Consider the following 22,107-nt stretch of genomic DNA (forward strand, 5'->3'; position numbering starts at 1 on the left):
GAAATGATGTTACATCAATAAAAATTATTCAATATGAAGAACAGAGTAAAAAAAACTGGAAAGAAGTGCACAGAGCCTCAGTGAGTGGTAGGACAACATCGAAAGGTCTAACATATTGTCAGAGTAGAGTCCTAGAAGGAAAGGAAAGAATGAGGCAGAAAAAATATTTGAAAATTATGTCAGAAAATTTCACAAATGTGGTAAACATTACAGATCACAAAGATCAGAAAACCTCAAAAAGAAAAAATATGAAAAAAAAACCGCACCTGGGTAAATCAAATTGCTGAAAACTAAAGGAGAAAAATCTTAAAATAAGCCATAGGATAAAAATGACACAATACAGAGAGGGAAACAACAGTATGAATTGTCACTGACTTTTCATCAGAAACAACAGGAGCCAGTTTACATCATAACAACACCGCCTTTAACTGGGTAAACAAAGAGTGGGATATTCACACAAGGGACTACTACTCAGCATTAAAAAGGAATGTACCATTGATAGACACAACATGATGGATGGATCTTAAAAATGTACTGAGTAAGAGCTAGACACACATCTCTAGAAAAGATAAGCAAAAATCTATAGTGACAGAAGCAGCTCAGTATTTACCTAGGAATGGTGGAAGGAGACAGCAGTGATCAAGAATAAATACAGGGATCATTTTAGGGTAACAGGTATGTGCTATACCTTGATTGTGTTAGTGTTTACATGCATGATTAATCCGTCAAAACTCATCAAAATGTATGCTTAAAATAAGCGTACGCTTATATTTTATTGTATACAAATTATATCTCAAAAAAGCTGATTTAAAAAAAAAATCTAAGGAAAAAAATTTAAAAAAATAAAAAATAAAAAAATCTAAGAGATAATTCTAAGTTTCTACAATTAAGACTATAACAATTTTCCAGGTACTTTATCCAAGAAACTTATAAGTCTTTCTGATGCAGCCTAATCAACTGGGATGTAGTTTTTCTTTATGATACATGTTGCCAGTGAATTAGAGAAGCAGATATATATTTGGTGGCTTTTTGGAAGGCCAAATTAAAATAAATTTCTAATGAATATCCAATTAATTTTCAATTTATATAATTCAAGAGCAGGTCTAAATCCAACCATATCAATAATTACATTAAATGTAAATAGACTAGTCTAAAAGGGAGCTTGTCTGAATTGACCAAAAATACAGACCCAATTATATGCTGTCTACAAAACAGACAGAAATGTAAATAGGTTGAAGGTAAAAGGATGGAAAAATATATACCATGTGAAGGAAATTAGAAATATTTTACCCCAAAATATGGCATTTTGACATGCTGGACTGACTGAAGAAGCCTCAAGGTCACTCTGATCAACCCTCCACCATCAGTACTCCCCAAAAATGTTTAAGTTTCTTTATCTGCTTAAGATCCAGACCCACCTAGAAAAATAATTGTTCTTTTCCTCCACTCCCTCTAAGACCAAGAATGTGACCACACTTGCACAGACTCTTTAAGAAGATAACGTCCCATCTCTCAGACTCATCAAATTACAGAAAACTATTTTTTTTTTTGTTTCAGACAGGGACTCGCTCTGATGTCCAGGCTAGAGAGCAATTGTGTCATCATGACTCACAGCAACCTCAAACTCCCTGCTTCAAGTGATCCTCCTGCCTCAGCTTGCTGAGCAGCTGGGACTACAGGTGCGTGCTATCATGCCTGGTTAATTTTTCTGTTTTTTTGTATAAGAGAGGTCTCGTATGTTGCTCAGGCTGGTCTCAAATTCCTGTCCTCAAACAATCCTCCCTCAGGAATAAATTTAAAGAAAGATGTGCAAGACACTGAAAATTTTAAGATGTTGCTGAGATAAATTAAAGACCTAAATAAACAGAAAGATATATCATATTTATGAATTCGAAGACTCAATATTGTTAAGATGTCAATTTTCCCCAAGTTGATACATAAATTCAAGGTAAATGTGTTCCCACTAGTTTTGTCTCTTTTTGTAGAAACTAACAAGCCGATTCTAAAATATATATGGTAATGCAAATGACCTAGAATATCAAAAGTAATCTTGAAAAAATGTAGAAAACCCTACATTATCTGACTTCATGACTTACTATAAAGCTATAATAATGACAGTGTGATTTGTTGTAAAGACAGACAAATATATCAACATAGAATAGTACTCAGACCTACTACTATTCATAAAAATGACTCATACTGTCATTTGGTTTTTGGCAAAGGTATCAGACAATCCAATGGAAAAGGAAAGTCTTTTCAACAAGTGGTGCTGGAACAACTGGATATCCACAGGGAAAAAATGAACCTCAACCTCTACTTCTCACCATATACAAAAATTAATTTGAGATGGATCAGAGACATAAATGTAAAAGTTAAAATGATAAAGCTTCCATAAGAAAACAAAGGAGAACATCTTTGCTACTTCAGGGTAGGCAAAGGTTTCTTAGAGAGGACAGAGAAAGGAATAACTATAAAAGAAAAGTATGATAATTGAGACATCAAACTAAAACTTTTGTTCATTAAAAGACACAATTAAAAAGTGAACAGCCAAGTCAGAGGATAAGAGAAAATGTCATAGAACATATAACTGACAAAAGACTTATATTCACAATAAATAAAGAACTACTGCTATACAATAACAAAATGTCAAAAACTCAACCTCCTCTAAAAGGGGGTAAAAAATTTGGACTCTTCTCAAAAAGAGATACACAAATGGCCAATCAGCACATAAGAAAAGTGACAACATCATTAGTCAATCACAATGAAATGCCACTACCCAAGCACTTCAATGGCAAGGATGGGAAGCAACCAGAGCTCTCATAACATTGTTGGTAGAGTGTAAAGTGGTATATCCACCTTGGAAGTACGTCTGTCAGATTCTTATAAAACTAAACATACACCTACCCTACAACCCAGTAAATTGTCCTGGGAATTCACCCAAGAGAAATAAAAGAATATGTTCACATAAAGATTTGCACTGGAATGTTCACAGCAGCTTTATTTATAATAGTCAAAATCTGGAAACTGCTACATGCCCATCAACAGGAGAATGAATACACAAACTGCTATATATTAATATAAGAAATACTACTCGACAATAAAAATGGACATGAGGCCGGGCGTGGTGGCTCACGCCTGTAATCCTAGCCCTCTGGGAGGCCGAGGCGGGTGGATCGCTCGAGGTCAGGAGTTCAAGACCAGCCTGAGCGAGACCCCGTCTCTACTAAAAAAAAAATAGAAATAAATTATCTGGACAACTAAAAATATATATAGAAAAAATTAGCCAGGCATGGTGGCGCATGCCTGTAGTCCCAGCTACTCGGGAGGCTGAGGCAGTAGGATCGCTTAAGCCCAGGAGTTTGAGGTTGCTGTGAGCTAGGCTGACGCCACGGCACTCACTCTAGCCCGGGCAACAGAGCAAGACTCTGTCTCAAAAAAAAAAAAAAAAAAGGACATGAATATCAAAAACATTATAGCTAAACACCGAACAAAAGAAGTCTTACACAAAAGAGTACATAGTGTATGATCCTATTTATGTGAAGTTCTAGAACATGCAAAACTAATCTACAGTGAAAAAATCAGAACAATGGTTGCCTTTGGGAGAGTGGGGGCAGGGACTGACTGGGAAGGCAGATGTGGGAATTTTCTGGCTTAATGGTAGTAATATATTCTATGTATCTTTATGAATTACACAGGTGCATACATTTGTCAAAACTAATTGAATAGTACATTTAAGATTTATGTTATTTAACTTCATATATATTTTATTACCACAAAAAAAGAAATGCAAGTAAATAATATAAAACTCTAATTAATGACATATATGTTTATATGTTTAGGAGTGAAGTTACTGATGACTGCAACTTACTCTGATATGCATCAAAAAAATAAGACCTCATGTGCTATCTCCTCTGAATGAAAAAAAGGATGGACTGATGAATAGATAGAGGGATAATAGATGGAAACAAAACAAAACTTAACAAAATATTAATTGTTAAATCCAGGTGGTTAGTGTTAATGTACAATACTTTCAGCTTCTCTGAATGTTGGAAAATTTTTATAATAAAATATAATTTTATAATAAAATATTTATAATAAAATAATTATAATAAAATTTTATAATAAAATAAATCCAATAATTTAATCTCCTTGCCTAAAAATCCCTGTTGGTTACTGAGTTGCATCAAAACACTCAATAATTAACAATAGCCTTTATTGAGACCTAGTTTTCATTTACTTCCCTGCAGTTTCTAACACTGTTAAGCACCCTCTCCCTTTTGAAACCCTATACTACTAAACTATTTTTCTCTTCTAATTATTTTTTGCTTTGCCTTTCCTTCCCTTTTCTACTCCCAAACTGTAAGCATACCTAAAAGTTCCAAACTGAGCCCTACTTTCTACTTTTTCCCCATGTAAATTCACTTCCATGGTTTTAACTACCATCTCTATGCCGTCAATTCCCAATCAGGATAGAGCAACTCTTCTATATTCATGTCTTTCATTTCTAATAACTGACTAACTTGCATGTCCCATATTGTCTTAGTCCATTTGCATTGCTATAAAGGAATACCTGAAGCTGGGTAATTTATAAAAAAGAGAGGCTTATTTGGCTCAAGGTTCTGCAGGCTTACCAGAAACATGGCATCAATATGTACTGCTAGTGAGGGCCTTAAGCTGCTTCCACTCATGGCAGAAGGTGAAGGGGAGCAGGCATCACATGGTGAGAAGAAGGATGCAAGAAGGGGAGGGAGATGCCATGCTCTTTTTAATATTGAGTTCTCACAGAAACTAATAGAGCGAAAATTCACTCATTACCCCCAGGATGGCACCAATCAGTTCCCAAACACCTCCCATTAGGCCCACATCTAATACTGGGGATCAAATTTCAACATGAGATTTGGAGGGCAGAAATACCCAAACTATATTGCATATCACCTAATTTATTACTACACCCTCAAAACTTAGAACTAGAATTTCAATTGTTGTCCCAGTTATTGTCCATGGTGGCACACAGGTAACCAGGGTCAAAATAGTGCCATTTTAAAAAATTCTCCCTGGCTAGGCACAGTGGCTCACACCTGTAATCCTAGCACTCTGGGAGGCTGAGGCAGGTGGATCACTCAAGGTCGAGGTCAGGAGTTCAAAACCAGCCTGAGAAAGAGCGAGACCCCCGTCTCTACTAAAAACAGAAAGAAATTATCTGGACAGCTAAAAATATACAGAAAAAATTAGCCAGGCATGGTGGCGCATGCCTGTAATCCCAGCTACTTGGGAGGCTGAGAGAGAAGGATTTCTTGAGCTCAGGAGTTTGAGGTTGCTGTGAGCAAGGCTGACTCAATGGCACTCTAGCCTGAGCAACAGAGTGAGACTCTCTCAAAAAAAAAAAAAAAATTCTCCCTGTCTTATTCCACAAAATAACCAGACACGGATTCCTATTGAATCCATCTCTTCCTTTTCGTTCCACCACTAGTCTTATAATAATCCTTATAAACTCACTTCACTGCAAGAGCTTACTGGTTGATGTGCCACTCTGTCTCTCCCCAGAATTCATCCTGAATATTTCTAAAACATCTTCAATTATGTATCTCTTGTTTATACAACTTTTATGATTTCCCATATCTAAAACACATTACTATGTGCTGAGCGAAAAAAGTTAAATGTGTTACTTGCTATGGTAGTCACTATCCAAAGATGTACCTCTCACAATGAACCAGGCCTCCTGGTGTTCACATTCTGTGTAGTTCCTTCCCACACTAATCTGGGTTGGTCTTGCTCACTCATTTTAAACAAAAGAATGCCACAGAAGCAGCACTGTGCCAGTTTAAAGTCTGGCCGCTTCTGCTTTGGAACTTCTGGGAGCTCCAGGCTACCATGTAAGAAACCTGGCTCCTCTGCTGGAAAAACTATCTAGAGAGGAAGATGCCCTGAGACCACATGGCAAGAGTGAGAATGAGAAAAGCATGAAAAAATGAGAAAATGAGAATGAGATGAGCCAGTGAAACAATGAGAAAAGCCAGTGTCCCAGCTGAGTCCAACTTTCCAGGTGTCCCTTCAAATCCCAGTGGTATGAATGAAGCCATTTTGAATGTTCTAGCCCCAGCTACTACCGGACTGCAGCCACATAAATGACTCCAAATGAGACCCATAGAACTGTCCATCTGAGATACAATCCACCCAAAGAATTGTGAATTGTGAGAAGTAATAAATTATTTTTTTAAGATACTAAGTTTTATAATGTTGTTTTTTTTTTTTTTTTTTTTTTTTTTGAGACAGGGTCTCACTCTGTTGTCCAGGCTAGAGTGCAGTGGTATCATCATAGCTCACTGTAGCCTCGAATTCCTGGGCTCAAGTGATCCTCCTTGCCTTAGCCTCCTGAGTAGCTGTGACTACAGGCACAACCCACCATGCCTGGCTAATTTTTGTATTTTTTTTTGTAAAAATAGGGTCTCACTATTGCCCAAGCTGGTCTTGAACTCCTGGTCTCAAATGATCCTCCCACCTTGGCCTCCCAAAGTGCTGGGATTATAGGCGTGAGCCACTGTACCCCGCCTACAGTGATTTTTTTTTAATACAGCAATAGATAATCAAAACAATTGCCCTCAAGAAGCTAACTATATAATGGGGGAAGCAGTTAAGTAAACAAAAAGGCCATAGAGAGGTGTTACAATAGAGGTATACATACCATGATAGGTGAGTGAGAAGGATTATCTACATTGGTTGGTCAGAGTATTGGGGGGGAGTATCTGGGAAAGCTTTCTAGAGCAGGTGATACAGGCTGAGTTTTAAGTGCATTCAGAATACTGCATATACCAGTTAGGTATAAACCAGCATAGTTGTGTGGGGAGTGGTAAAAGATATACCTAAAGACATAAATAGGGATGAGATCGCGTCTCAGACTTTGGATAAGATCAAGTGCATAAATAGGGATCGGGAAACTGAAGGCCTTTTATACTACGTAAGAGCATCTTTGCCTTATTTGCAGGAGGCAAATAAAGTTTAGTAGCCTCCCCAGTAGTCTAGGAGAATTGATGAGAACCTGAACTAAGATGGTGATAGAAGGAATAGAGAGAAAAAGAAAATTAATATTAAGAATCTACAACAGGGGTCCTATGGTGAGTTGTATAATTATTTCATTATATATTACAATGTAATAATAATAGAGATAAAGTACACAGTCAATGTAATGTACTTGAATCATCCCAAAACATCCCTTCCTTCCCGGGTAGGTGGAAAAATTGTCTTCCATGAAAATGGTCCCTGGTGCCAAAAAAGGCTGGGGACTGCTGATCTACAAGACATGGTAAAAGTGGATGTGGTAGAAAGGACTAAGAGGAATCTAGGATGATCCCAGTATTCAGCCTAGGCACTAGAGGACAAAATGGAGCCACCTATGGAGAAGTGGTAGAAGCAAGAGGGAATGGGATTCACATATAGGTAAAAAGTTTAGACTTGGATACAAACACAGGAAGAAAGGATGGATGCCTCTGTTGATAGTTAGGAAACTCGGGGAAATTTTAATTGATAGCCTCTATTTTTTTCAGTGAAATAACAGCCAAGAATCTGCTAAAGGTAAGAAGAGAAATGGTAGAGACAGGAAGTTCGGAAAGAAAAGAAAAAGTCTGGACTGCCCTCAGAGGAAGAGGAAGCCCTGGAGATGCAGGTGATGGAAGTCATAAATGTATTCTGGCCCCAGGACACACAGTTGTATGATTTTCCCCAGCAGCACTCAGCAGCTCAAGCATAAGAATGAAGGGTTTAGGTGGCTGACTTGACCCACGACTGGATCATACTGTAGAAAGCCTAATGAAAAGAACAAGGCATCAAGAGAATTGATGGTAATTGGTGAGCAAGTAATTCAAGTAATGGACCATGAGTCTAGGTTGGCTAAGGAAAGAAATGCTTCCAGGGAGCTGACAGACTCATGGAAAGTGAAGTGAGGTCACCGAACAAGAAAGAAATCTTGATACGGTCAAAGTGTAGATTTATTGAAAATGAGACAGAAAGCCAGAAGGACTGAAGGCTGTGGTCAAAATAGGGGATGGTACAACAGTCTAGCTTACTGCTAAACTGTTACAACCAAAGAAACACTCATAGATTTATCTGATTGCTACATAAGCTATTAGCACTTTAAAGCATACCAGTTAAACGCAACAGCATTTGGTGAAAACTTTCCAAAACAAATCCTCTTGCACTGTCAATTTTAATTTAGCACAGACTAAACGTGATATCACATCCAGAGTAATGCTTCCAACAATAACTCCCTTGACCTGCTACTTACCTGTCATTCTATCCTATGAGTTCATCAGGCAAGTTCGGTGAATTTTTTTTAAATAATAGTATTGCTTGATATTGTAGTTTTTATGCTACTTGTCCCAACCTACATCTATGAGAATATAAATCAAGTGTTGATGTCCTTTAAAGTGCAAGCTCACCATCAGCCCTACTTGTTGCCATTCTCAATGAATCACTGTTAAAGGCAGGGAGCTTAAAAGAGGTTCTGCACTGGAAGAACACTAGCACGGAAGCTTCACCTTTCTAATGCCAGCAATAACCTTGAAGGATGCAAACCAGGAACTAGAAAGAATCCCCACAAAAGCAAGACAACTTCTAGGACAAAACAGCTAGGCATCCAGAAGGAAAAAATCAATTACATGACTAAACTAAATATTTGATCTTTAAATTTTGGGGCAATTCAAGTTGTAAAAAATTATAATTACATTGAAATACACAGTAACTACTTCCAAATAGTACACAGCACTTAGCAGACTTCTATTAAGTAAATTAATCTTTATATAATATCAACGTGAAATTCTCTTACTTTCCAATCCAGTGATCCAACAAATATTTATCAAACAATTACCAGATATATGGCATTTAATTAAGTGGGATAAGCAAACACGAAAGAATAATTTTTTTTTTTTTTTTAATTTTAGCTTCAGTTCAGGAAGAAACGGCTAAGGAAGATTTCACAAAGGAGGCAGAATTTAAGTTAAAACTTAGAAGATGGATAAGACGTCTTATAAAAGAACCATATTATTTCCCCAATTCTCCAAGCCAGAAATATGGAAGTTATCCCTAACTCTTCCATGTCCACCCACACTGACTAGTGCTACCCCTAATGTATAAATGTGTTCACTTCTCTCATGCCAACTGACACTACTTCAGTGCTGGCCACCATTATTCTAACATAGGCAGGATAAGTCTCCTAACTGGTCAACGGCTCTATTCCATTCCATTTCCAACTGTCCAAGTGATCTATCTAAAATGCAAATTGCATCGTTTAATGCCCTTAACCCAGTAAAATCCTTCGGTATCTCTCACGAGGGGGCGGGGGGCGGGAACCCACACTCCTCAACACAGTATGGGAGCCTTTTCTGATCTATTAATAGCTCCTGACCTTCCCTAGCCTCATTCCTCCACCTCACATCTCAGTGACTCTTCTCTCTCGCCTGCGGGTCCCCTGCCTGCAATCTCTTTCCCCCTCTATGTTGCCTGGTGAATTCCTCCCTACATCTCCCCCGACCTCTGCAACTTTCTCTTTGAAAATTTCAAACCAGCAGAAAAGTTAATAGAATAATACAATGAACACATACTGGTCATCTATATTCACCAGTTTTTACTTTCTGATACATTTACTTTACATCTTGATGCTTAATCCCTAAAACTTCAGCAAGAATATCCTCTACATAATCAAACAACACCATAATCACAACCAAAATGTTTAACACCAATACAATATTACCTAATATGTAATACATATTCAAAATTTCCCAATTATTCCAAAATGTCCTTTATAGTTTGTTTAATCCAGGATCAAACCAAGGATCATGCACTACACTTGGTGATCATGCCCCCCCCTTACTTTTCAGGACTCAATTCTGGAATCATATCCTCTGGGAAGCCCTTTTTTGTTTCCCCCTACCCAGTCTGAGTTCCATGCTTCTTCTAGATGGTTTCAACCCGCAACTATTGTGGTATCATTATGCTATTTTGTAATCATCTGTTTATTTATCTAGCTCTCCAAACAAATAGTAAGCTCCTTGAAGACTTTTTATTCTCCAGGCCCATACTGCCTGGCTCAAAGTAGATACTCAATAAATGTTGGCTGAATAAATGAAAGAGCGAACTATGAACAGGAAATATGACTGTTACAGATTGAACTGTGTCACCTAAAATTCATATTGAAGCCCTAACCCCCAATATAAATGTACTTGGATATAGGACCTTGAAGGAGGCAATTAAAGTTAAGCGAGTCCTAGGAGTGGGACCCTAATCTAATAGAACTAGTGTCCTTAAAGAAGGCACCAGGAGTGTGCATGCACACAGGAAAGGTCATGTGAGAAAACAACGAGAAGGCAGCTGTCTGCAAGCCAGGACAAGAGGTCTCACCAGAAGCCAAACCTGCCAGCATCTTTACGTTGGACTTCCAGCTTCCAGCCTGAGGAGTGAGAAAATAAATTTCTGTTCTTTAAGCCAACTAGTCTGTGGTAACGTTATAGCAGGCCAAGGTGACTAATATAATGACCAAAATCTTTGTATCCACAGTTCCTATGAATGATGGAATGCTGAGCAAAACAGACACCACTGCTAGAACAAAGATACACACAGAAGACTTATCTCCCTTGCTTCTGGAAAAAATGAACCCTGTATTTAACAGAAAGAATGAGAGAAAACATTCTGATGCTCATGACATATATTTTAAAAACCAACTGGATCTACAAGACCACAAGAAGCAAAATTGTTAGTATCAATCCCCATTTGTAGCTATTCAATCAGATTGAAAAGAAGATAGAGATACACAAAGAGTATAAAAAATGCACATCAAAAGAAAAAATTTCACAGGGCCTAGAATAAAATTACAGACTCATCTTTCCAGATTCTGCACAATAAAATATCTGCTGCTAAGCTGCCACGTGTACATGTCCATACTCATCTTCCCCACATAGACCATGAAGACAATGGCAGAGGCCATGTTGTTGTAACGTGGTGGTAATTGTTTTCATTGCTAACAACATCTGGAATAGTGTTCTGCTCCAAGTACACTCTTCATAATTGCTGGAAAATGATCATTGTGGACAACTGACCCATCTTCTAATCATTCAGTACCACTAGATTCTCAACAGAACAACTGATTGTTCTTTAGGTCCTCTCCCAAACATTTTTTCCATTTGGAGCTTCTGCAGTTAATATCTTTGAGACTTGGAAAATGATTCAGCAAATAAGCTTGCTAACAACTTCGTATTCTGACACATTAGCAAAAGCCAAGATTTTCTTGATAAACAAAAAATACATTTTAGTAGAATTAAAAAGAACTCGTCAGAGTATTCACAGCTATTTTGATTTCCTAACAGCTCATTCTAAGAAACTTGGAAAACTGAGAATTTGACCAAATTCTATGCCCACTTTGCTCTTGCTGCAATACCCAAAAGAGGACACAGATCCCCTAAATAATTCTTTCAGAAATAGCTTACAATGTTACTGTTTAAAATTAGCTTTTGGTGCTGAATAACATAAATATAATCATTCAAAGTATTCTCATGGCCTGAACTTATAAAAAATCAGGTTATAAAGCAAGAGAAATAGGTGACAGATGCATATTAAAAACTTGATCATACTTTGGACCCAACAACTAACAACTATTATTTCAAGGTATTATAATAAATCTCTGAGGGGTGAGGACAGACTGCATGTGGAGGAAGGGGCTGCTGAGTGTGTCTGGGTCCCTGGAGTCTGAGGTGGGTTGTGTGTGTTGAGGGTGCCCCCAGTCTGGAGCCAAGAGCCCAGATCCAGGCCTAGGCAAGTAAGGAGGAAGGCTGGGAGGAGTGACATGTGGGGTCAAATCATGTTGCACTGAGGGACTATGGAAAGAGGGTAGCTCCCCACTCCTCTAAGATAGGGGAGGCACTGGACCTTGGACAAAGGACCCTGGGAGGTGACAGCCCAGCTGGTCTGCAGATGCAGCATCACCACAAGACACCATGGCAGCCCAGAGTCACAGCATGCATCACCCATCCTCCCAATAGACAGCTCATGCTCATTAAGTACATGCCCAGTATCTGCATGAAACAACACATCTGGGCAGCTGGCAGCTCTGGTCCCACACTTACCAGGTACCCCAATCCCAGATCCTGAGCCCTGGGTTGCCCTAGGAGACATGGGTACTGGTCCCAGCATCACCACAGGGCAAGCCACTTCTCTCTATTCTCCCCCAACCTGTCCCCATATCCTGCAACAGCTGCCACCATCACCCGCCCCAACCTGTGAGCTGAAATCAGCCATGCAAGTTTTGGACTGTAAAAGGTAGATGATTAGAGATGAGGAAACTGAGGCCTGGAGGGAAGTGGTATGCCCATGGTCCACAGAGAATTGGGGGACTAGGGGATCGGGGCCAGAGTCCAGCCTCCCAGCCGTTCGCCACCTTCTGTATCTGGTTTCCTTTCTCTGGGCTCAGCAGGCTGGAAAGGAGGAGCTGTCCAGACCAGTGGAAGGCAGGCTGGCAGGCTGCACAGTCTGGGCCCCTGTCTGGGTCTGCCCAGGCTCACCAGCCACCCCTTCCTTCTTCTAGATCCTCCCTGGCTGACATCTGTGACTTGAACAATGTTGAGAATGCAAACAGCAGAATAGCACCAAGTCAGCCAGTTGCCTAGAGGCACAGATTTCTGTCTAGGATGGCATCTGGTACCCAAGGCACCAGTTGGGCATTTTAGCTGGGAAATATTGGGGAGGGAAAGGCCCTCAGAGACCAGTTAGGTCACTCCTTTATGTGCCAGAGGTTGGGATTTGAGGCCCAGTGAGGGGCCTGTCCTGCCCTATAACTTATAGGGACCCTGCACTGTGGCCCATGGACACTCCTGCCTGGCCCATCTTCCTGTACTCTCTGCATAAAGCATGTCATTCTCTAGCTTGGGGAGGACCCACATGAGGTCTGGAGGCCCCTCCTGGCTGTGGCTACCCTGTCAGCTGTCAGTGTGTCCTCTAAAGGGACCCTCTGAAAGCGTGTTGAGCCCCACACCAGGACTGTGGGAGCAGAAAGGAGGGCCGAGGAGTGAAGGCAGAAAGGCCAGGGCAGGGGTCTGAAAGCAGATCTGTGAGGGGTAGGAGAGGCTGAGCAAGCGGGCTGGTGGGCCGGGGAGGGCATGACTGTCAGGCACAGGGAATTCCAAAACTCCCCGACTGTGCATGAGTCTGATGTCTCACGACTTCTGGACCATTTGGTTTAGCTCAGGTATGTGTTTCACAGAACCAGCTCTGAGAGCCCAGAGGGGTGTGGGGAGGCTGTGACCCCTAGGAGGAGGTTGCTGAGGGGTGAGGCCTAAAACTTGGCAGAAGAGGTGGGGAGAGAGAAGGGGACTGGCTAGGTTAGCTGAGGGGGAGAGGGAAAAAAAGAAAAAATAATAAATAAATCTCTGAAACTTTTTTCTATTAAGTCTAACATCAGGTATTGAAAAAGCTAAAGTCATTAGAGAAGTTTACTTGTTCACTTGTTTTTCAAACACAAATTAGACTGAAAGAAAAGAAACTACAAACACAAATGGGGCTGGCCCCTTATCACACACTCACATAAACACAGGGTTTTTTATTCCAAACGGCATCAATTACCTTCTTCCCTTCTCACAAAGCTTCTCAATTTCAGCTTTCAGATCCTGCTCCTTCTGCAAAAACTCCTTCTTTTCCTTCTCTATCTTCTTCTTTGTTTCTTCCCGCTTTATTGTCACATCCTGAATAGCCTTTAATATCTCCTGAGTCCCACACAATTACAGTAACACACAAATAAAGAAGGAAATAAGTTAGTGCTTTTGATCTGAAGGTTATTTTCAACTATCATGAATTGAAATATTGACTTTAGTGAATTCAAATTGAATTGAAAGAATGTGGTTGATGAGTAGCTCTAAAAGCCAGTATTCAGACCTAAGGGAGGAAGTAACAGTAATGCAGACTTCCACTTAACAGGAAAAATAATTTCTAACAAACACAACTGCTCAAAAATGGAATAGGCTGCCTTGTAAAGCAATAAGCACTCCATCACTGGTGTTCAAATAAAGGCTGAATGAACACCTGTCAAGAATGCCAAGAAAGGTGTTCTTGCACCAAGTGGGAGTTTGTCACATCCAACAAATATGGTCTTATTTTGTTTTGTTACGGTGCTACTTTATTATGTGTGGGATTTGGGGTTTGTTTGTTTTACTACTTAACAACAAATAAATTTATGTATTTTTAAATAAGAAGTCAAAAATACAAAAGTGATAAGAATTAGAAATAGTCATCCTCCAGTTCATACCACTTCCACCCATAAGGTTAACCACTGTGTTAACTGCTTTGTATTACACTTTCACATCTTTCTCCATTCTCACACAAATACATGCACATTGATGTATGTATTGCTTGGCTTTTGTGGATTTTTTAAATGAGGTCATTTTATGTACATTATTCTACATCCTGATTTTTTTCACTTGACATGAACATACTATGTCAATAAATATAGATCTAATGCAAAAACAGCTACATAATATGATATCATTGTATATATCCAAATTTATCCAACCATTCTCTGTTAAAAGACCAACAGGATGATTCCAAATTTTTGTAATTACATTTCTAATCTAATTAATTTTTGAAAACAATACTGCAATTAACATTCTGTGTATCTACATTTTCATATAAAAAATGAACTCCTACTAATAAGATTGCTAGGTCAAAGTATATGTATATATTAAATTTTAACTGACAATTCCTAGTAACTATTCCAAAAAGGTCGTATTCACACTCCTACCAATAATGTCTCAAAGAGGTCATTTTTCCTTACCCATAACAACTTTTATTTCATTCTGCCAATCTCTTGGGTGAGGGGGAGAAGGCAGAAGAAGGAATGGTATCTAATAATTTTAACATCCATTTCCCTGACTTCTATTCTTGTTTCTACTATCCGTCTCCCCCAGTAAGCATTCCATGAAAACAGAGACTGTGTTTTGTTCATCACTAAATTTCCAGAGCCTAGATCAGGCACTCAAAAAATATTTGCTGAAAGAACAAATGAATACCAGTGAAGTGGAGCTTCTTTTCATACATTTGTTTTTTTTTTTTTTGAGACGGAGTCTCGCTCTGTTGCCCAGCTAGAGTGAGTGCCTTGGCGTCAGCCTAGCTCACAGCAACCTCAAACTCCTGGGCTTAAGCGATCCTACTGCCTCAGCCTCCTGGGTAGCTGGGACTACAGGCATGCGCCACCATGCTCGGCTAATTTTTTCTATATATATGTTTTTAGTTGTCCAGATAATTTATTTCTATTTTTTTTTAGTAGAGACGGGGTCTCGCTCAGGGTGGTCTCGAACTCCTGACCTCAAGCGATCCACCCGCCTTGGCCTCCCAGAGGGCTAGGATTACAGGCGTGAGCCACCACGCCCGGCCCTTTTCATACATTTCTAATAGATTTGCTTTTCCTCTTCTGTGAATTACTATTTACAACTGTGATAGGCAAAATAATATACTCCTCCTCAAGATGTCCACATTCTAGTCCCTGGAACCTGCATATGTGTTACCTTTCATAGCAAAAGGGACTGTGCAGATATGATTAAGGTAAGAACCTTGAAACAGGGAGATTATTTTGCATTATCTGCATGAGCCCAAACTAATTACATGAGTCCTTAAAACTGAAGACCCATTCATAGCTATGATCAGAGGAAGATGAGACTAGGGAAGAAAGGTCAGACAGATGCTGGCTTTGGATGGAGGACGGTGGCCACCAGCCAAGGAATGCAAGCAGCAGAAGCTGGAAAGGCAAGGAAACTTTCTCCCCCAGAGCCTCCAGAAGGAATGCTGGCCTTGATGTTGGCCCAGTGACACCTGTGTTGGACTTCTCACAGAACTGTGACATAATACATTTGTGTTGTTTTAAGCCATTAAATTCATGATAATTTATTATAGCAGCGATAGGAAACTAACACAATAACCTTTTTCTTTTTTCTTTTTTTATTTATTTATTTTTTTGAAACACAGTCTCACTCTGTTGCCGGGGCTAGAGTGCTGTGGCGTCAGCCTAGCTCACAGCAACCTCAAACTCCTGGGCTCAAGTGATCCTCCTGCCTCAGCCTCCCGAGTAGCTGGGACTACAGGCATGCACCACCATGCCCAGCTAATTTTTTCTATATATTTTTAGTTGTCCAGCTAACTGCTTTCTATTTTTTTTAGTAGAGATGGAGTCTCGCTCTTGCTCAGGCTGGTCTCAAACTCCTGGCCTCAAGCGATCCTCTCACCTTGGCCTCTCAAAGTGTGAGAGTCGCTGCGCCTGGCCTATATGTAGATTTTTAATCTACCTAGAGTTATGTATTTTAATATAATATGAAATAGAAATATAATCAAGTGTTTTCCAGGTAGACAATTATGTCAACAAAACATATTAAATAAGTAATACTTTTCTCTCTGAACTACCACAGGAATGAGAGTTTGGACAAGATGCTCTCAAAGGTTCTTTTTATCCTTAAAATTCTATGATAACTATTAAAAAGTAAACACTGCTTTTTTATTTCTATTAACTCAGCAACAAAATTAAAGTTTGATCAGAGACTGTTACTTAACTCATCACAATTTCAATATAAGCAGAATACCTGGTGATTCTTCATTTCTTCTTCTCTTCTTTGCTGAAGTTGCTTTAATTGCACTTGGAGCTGATTCTCCACTTGTCTCTGCTTGTCCAGGACCTCCTGGTAACGCTCCTTCAACAGAGTTCTCTCTGTCATCATTTTATCCTTTTCAGAACACAAGAAAAGTTTTATTTCCCAATGTAAACACAGGAAACATTCACCAAGTGCCCATCCAAGGCCTTATGTAGAGCTCTATGACTGCACTGTCCAATACCATAGCTACTAGCCATATGTGGCTATATAAACTTAATTAAAATATGATAAATAGTTGGGAGCGGTGGTGTGTGCCTGTAGTCCCAGCTACTCAGGAGGCTGAGGCAGGAGGTTCATTTGAGCCCAGGAGTTCGAGGTTACAGTGTGCTATGATTGCGACACTGCACTCCAGCCTGGATGACAGAGTGAGACCCTGTCTCTTAAAGAAATAAAAATAAAAAGCATGTGGGCCTCACAACCACCCAAAAGAATACAGCCAAACAAAACAAAACAAAACCCTAGGCCTCTTTTGGTCCAATATGAAAGAATGATGCTTCAGAACGATGCAAGCTTATTTATGCTTTCTTGCTTGGCCCCTTTAATTGCCATATAGTCATCTGGCCCCCAGCTTACAACTGTGAGGACAAAATAAATACTCTATATAAAGTGCTTAGAGTAAGTACTCAAGAAAACGTGACTTCCTTCCCTTTCCCAGAGGGTCTCTTTTACCCAGGTTTCCACCTACTCCACCTCCATCAGGTCTCTCTTCTTGAGGACCTTTCTACCTGTCTGTTACAAATAACTCCTGAGCAGCTACTATTTAAAGACTTTTATTAGCTTCATCTGGTTAATGTACTCCAATTCAGAGGTCCCCAACCTTTTTGGCACCAGGGACCATTTTCATGGAAGACAATTTTTCCACAGACCAGGGAGTTGGGGGGATGGCTTCGGGATGATTCAAGCACATTACATTTATTGTGCACTTTATTTCTATTATTATTACATGGTAATATATAATGAAATAATTATACAACTCACTATAGGCTGGGAACCCCTGAAATAAGTTACTTCTTTTCATCTGTCCTTCAATTCTTCAGCTTGCACCAAATATCCACTTTCTTATCTGGTTGCTACAAGCATTATTCCTTTTTATATTGCTCTCCATTCAATTAACACATCTTACCCTGAAAACCTCTTCCTGATCCTAGAGTGTCTTTCCCAGTATTAGCCATCCCCTTAAAAAACATACACTTAGATATTTATACATTTGTCTTAGCCACAAAATGCCAGAGATAGATCAAGGGGACCATTTCAACAAAGATAAATGTGAAGTTCTCTAGCTAAGTTTTAAAAATCAAAATACCTAGGGATAAAATGAGAAAGACACAAGTAAATACTGCCTGAGAAAAAGATTTGATGGAGTTTGACTGAAAGCTCAACAGTACGATAAGATTGTCAAAATAAGTCAATGTAAGCTTCAGAAATGAGACAGAGATACCCACTTATCGTAAACTAATTATACTGTTTCTGGACAATTGGTTCTCAGGATTTGGTTATATACATTTGGTTCTCCAGATCACTTTTGTTTTTAGAGACACAGTCTCCTTCTGTTGCCCGGGCTGGAGTGCAGTGGCACAATCATAGCTCACTACAGCCTTGAACTCGTGGGCTCAAGGGATCCTTCCACCTCAGCCTCTCAAGTAGCTAGGACTACAGGTACACACCACCACACACAGCTAATTTTTTTATTTTTTGTAAAGATGTGGTCTCACTGTTTTGCCCATGCTGGTCTCAAGCAATCTTCCTGCCTCGGTCCACCAAAGTGCTGGGATTCCAGGCATGAGCCACGGTGCCTGGCTCCAAGATCACTTTTTAAAAGAAATATTGATAAAATGGAACATGTCTAGGTGAAAATAACCAGGATGATGAAAAAAGACTAAAATATATATATATATATATATATATATATATATATATATATATCTCATATGAAGAATGCTGAAAACATCTGAAAATATTTCATCTGGAACAGTCTGGACTTGAGGGGTAAGAGGAAAAGGCATAAAAAAACTTCAAATATACACAGAGCTAACAACTATATGAGGAACTGGATTCACTCCATAAAGCTCAAGAGACAGCTATACCAATAATTTATAAAGGTTCTGTCTTTATCTCAGAATAAGATCTAACAATAAGAGTCATTTTTAAAAAATGCAATAGAGGGGCTGGGTGCAGTGGCTCATGCCTGTAATCCTAGCACTCTAGGAGACCAAGGCAGGAGGATCGCTTAAGGTCAGGAGTTTGAGACCAGCCTGAGCAACAGCGAAACCCCGTCTCTACTAAAAAGAGAAAAATTAGCCAGGTGTGATGGTGCATGCCTGTAGTCCCAGCTACTCAGGAGGCTGAGGCAAGAGGATCACTTGAGCCCAGGAGTTTGAGGTTGCAGTGAGCTATGATGACACCATTGCACTCTAGCCTGGGCAACAGTGTAAGACTCTGTCTCAAAAAACAAGCTATAGGCTGCATTGTGAGGTAGTCAGCTTCTCTGGAAGTGACCAAATAGAAGTTAGCTAACCATTTGTCAGAGATTTTATGAAAGGGATTCCTGCACACTTTCCAACTAAAATGATTTGCCTCTAGATGTTCTGCTTTAATGGTTTTATGTAGCAACAATGACATTTTAAATGCTTACCAAATTCTTTTCAATATCTTGATCTGTGTTTACCTCTGAATCAGCCGTCTTAAAGTCAGTCTATAAAAAAAAAACAATTATATTCAGAATTGCTCTGAGACACTTTCAAAGAGGCAGAATTATTCTAGTACTTTCACCTAGAAAACTGCCACAAGTAACTAAGAAGCAAACTTTTTCCTCTTTCCCCTTACCAGCTCCATAGCAAGAAAAGCAATGTAGTTCTGGCAAATGGACGCCAATATCCACATTGCATTAATCATTTATCCCACAAATAACCTGAACCAGATCAAAAACTGAGAGAAAGCCTCAAGGCTGAGGTGAGAAACTTGCCCCCTACAACCTACTGTGCCCATACTTTCTCCTATGACAAAGCACACCAGTCACTAGAAGGCAGGATAGGTCAGAGAATTAACAAGGATTCCTCCTGCAAGGACAAAGATGGGAAATATCAATGCTAATGACCTACACACATCAATTACTCAGTCAAAGAGATTTTATGTAGGTCATAAAGTTCCTGCTTGCCATAAGATTAGAAACTTGGCTACTGGCTTTCTTATTTATTGAACACCAGAATGAAGTCATGGCATGGCACTGTATGAAAATAGTATGATGACTGTCAGCAAAAAAATGAGACAGTGTAGTTCTCCAACAAATATGAAGAAATATCTCCTACCCTCAAAAAACCCCCCCAAATTCCATTGTAGTAGTAGAAACTTGATACTTGACCTGTACAGCAATGTTCTGAGAAAGCTTCAGGGAAGAGCTATCCTGATCATCATCCTGATCCACTCTGACTCCTTCAACCCCATTTGCTGGAGGTACTACAGGTCGGAAATCCAAGCCTGTGTCCCTGCAACCTTCCTTTAGGATGGAGGCTTGTGGGGATTTCTCTTCAGAGCAATTCCCGGAGGCAAGCTGCTTTGTATGGCACCCTGCCTTAACAGACCGAGTGACTGGATGGAGGCTCTCCCGGAGGCTTGTGTCCCCCTCCTCTCCTGCTGTGCTGGCCAAGTCCTTCAAATCAGACTGAGACCCACTGCCAGAAAGACAAAGGGCTGTGGCTATCAAGTTTTCTCCTAAAACAGCCTGGTGCGCTGCTGGAGTGTCACCTGCTGATGAACCAGGATTCTGCTCTGGGTGTTCCAAATGGACATTTCTGTTATTCTCCTTGGTTATCGTTTGGCTACTTACACTCGACAGAGGCGAGTTCTTCTGCTTCTGCGCAGGGTCTTTAGGGCTATTAAAAACATAAAAAGTTTCTCTCTTCACCCATTCTCAAAGAGGATTAAGTATATAATACTTTCAATGTAACCACTAGAAGGACAAAATTAGCCCTCCCAATTACCCTCCCCAATTACCAGAATAAAGAAAACTTAGTTTCATTCCAGTGACTTGTATTTCATATGCAGATAGTATAGCTTGGTAATTAAGAACGTGGGTTCTAAAGACGGTCTATAGTAAATGCCAAAACATAAATGACTCTAAAGAACCAAAAAAATTTTGAGGGCCACTTTGAATAACTTTTAGAGATTTAGATGAAATAACCTAATATTTGTTAGAACATTCAGTTTAGTTATATATAATATTTTAATAAATAAAATATTGACTTAGAAATATCGTCTTTACTGCACTCTCACGTTTCACAAAAATAACTGTCACTCAAACTTGTTATAAAGATCTTTGACAAGAACCACTTTTTAGGTTCTTCAAGTTTTCCAGAGCATAGCATCTTCACTTCAAAGCTGCATAAAGCACAGATAATTTTGAATCAAAAATTAAGCTGTCAATAGAAATTTCATACCAGACTTGCTAGTATATATAAACATAACATTGGGTTTTTCTGTCATTTGTCACAGCCATTCAATGAACTGCTTTTTAAAGAGATCTTTAAAACATATTTACAATGACATCTAATATTTGCAATTATAAGTCTTTCACCCAGGAATTAAATATGTTAAATTTCTTTGTTCTCCCCCCCTTTTTAAAACAGATTCTGTCTACTGATCCCCTTAAGCATCGAGTCAATGTGTCCTTTCCTCAATAGTACTTGTTCAAAATAAAGCAATTGTGAGAACATCTCATTATCTAAAAATCTTTAACACTCTTAGCTAATTCCTTCTTGCAGGGAGATAACTACAGAGTGGGGTGAGGGGAGCCTCAATTATAAATTTGGGTACATACAGTACCTGGGTTTGAATCCAGACTCTACCATTTACTAGCTGTTTGACTCTGGGCAAGTTACAGCATTGGTAAAACAGAAATAATATCTACCTGGTAGGATTGTGAGGAGTACATAATGTATAAAGTATTTAGTACAGTGCTTAGCACGTACTAAACACTCAATAAATCTTAGCAGCTATTATTATTACTAGAAGTATGTGATTTTATTAAAACCTTGACTTCAACACAGCTTGGTAACCTTGGACAAGTTACTAACCTCTCTGTGTCTCATTTTCATCACCTGTAAATGGGAATAATAATATTAGCACCTACCTCCTGGGATTGTTGTGAGGATTAAATGTGTTAATACATATAAAGTTGTTAGTACAGTATTACTTATTATGTTAGGTCCCAGGTACTCTAGAAAAAAGCTGAAGTAGAACACACAGTCGGACCCCATAGCCATGGGTTTCGCATCCATGGATTCTACCAACCATGGATTGAAAATATTCAAGAAAAAAATGGATGGGTACATCTGTACTAAACATGAACAGACTTTTTTCCCTCGTCATTATTCCCTAAACAATACGGTATAACAACTATTTATGTAACATTTACATTGTATTAAGTATTATAAATAATCTAGGG

The 22,107-nt window shown here is 39.2% G+C and overlaps 1 protein-coding gene across 3 annotated transcripts in view; it reads right to left on the minus strand.

Moving 5' to 3' along the window:
• The window catches only part of RNF214 (ring finger protein 214), a 45,630-nt gene that overhangs the window by 21,086 nt on the left and 2,437 nt on the right, over positions 1-22,107 (minus strand). For 2 of the 3 annotated variants that reach the window (XM_045556401.1, XM_045556400.1), the window contains exons 3-6: positions 20,026-20,536; positions 19,300-19,359; positions 16,599-16,739; positions 13,600-13,739 (exon numbers count right to left, since the gene is read on the minus strand). In XM_045556401.1, the coding sequence (XP_045412357.1) occupies positions 13,600-13,739; positions 16,599-16,739; positions 19,300-19,359; positions 20,026-20,536 (852 nt within the window). The remainder of the gene's footprint in view (positions 1-13,599; positions 13,740-16,598; positions 16,740-19,299; positions 19,360-20,025; positions 20,537-22,107) is intronic. The other variant, XM_045556402.1, reaches the window with a different exon arrangement.

The sequence above is a fragment of the Lemur catta genome, chromosome 7 (assembly GCF_020740605.2).
Source record: "Lemur catta isolate mLemCat1 chromosome 7, mLemCat1.pri, whole genome shotgun sequence".
In the NCBI taxonomy this organism is placed as follows: Eukaryota; Metazoa; Chordata; class Mammalia; order Primates; family Lemuridae; genus Lemur; species Lemur catta.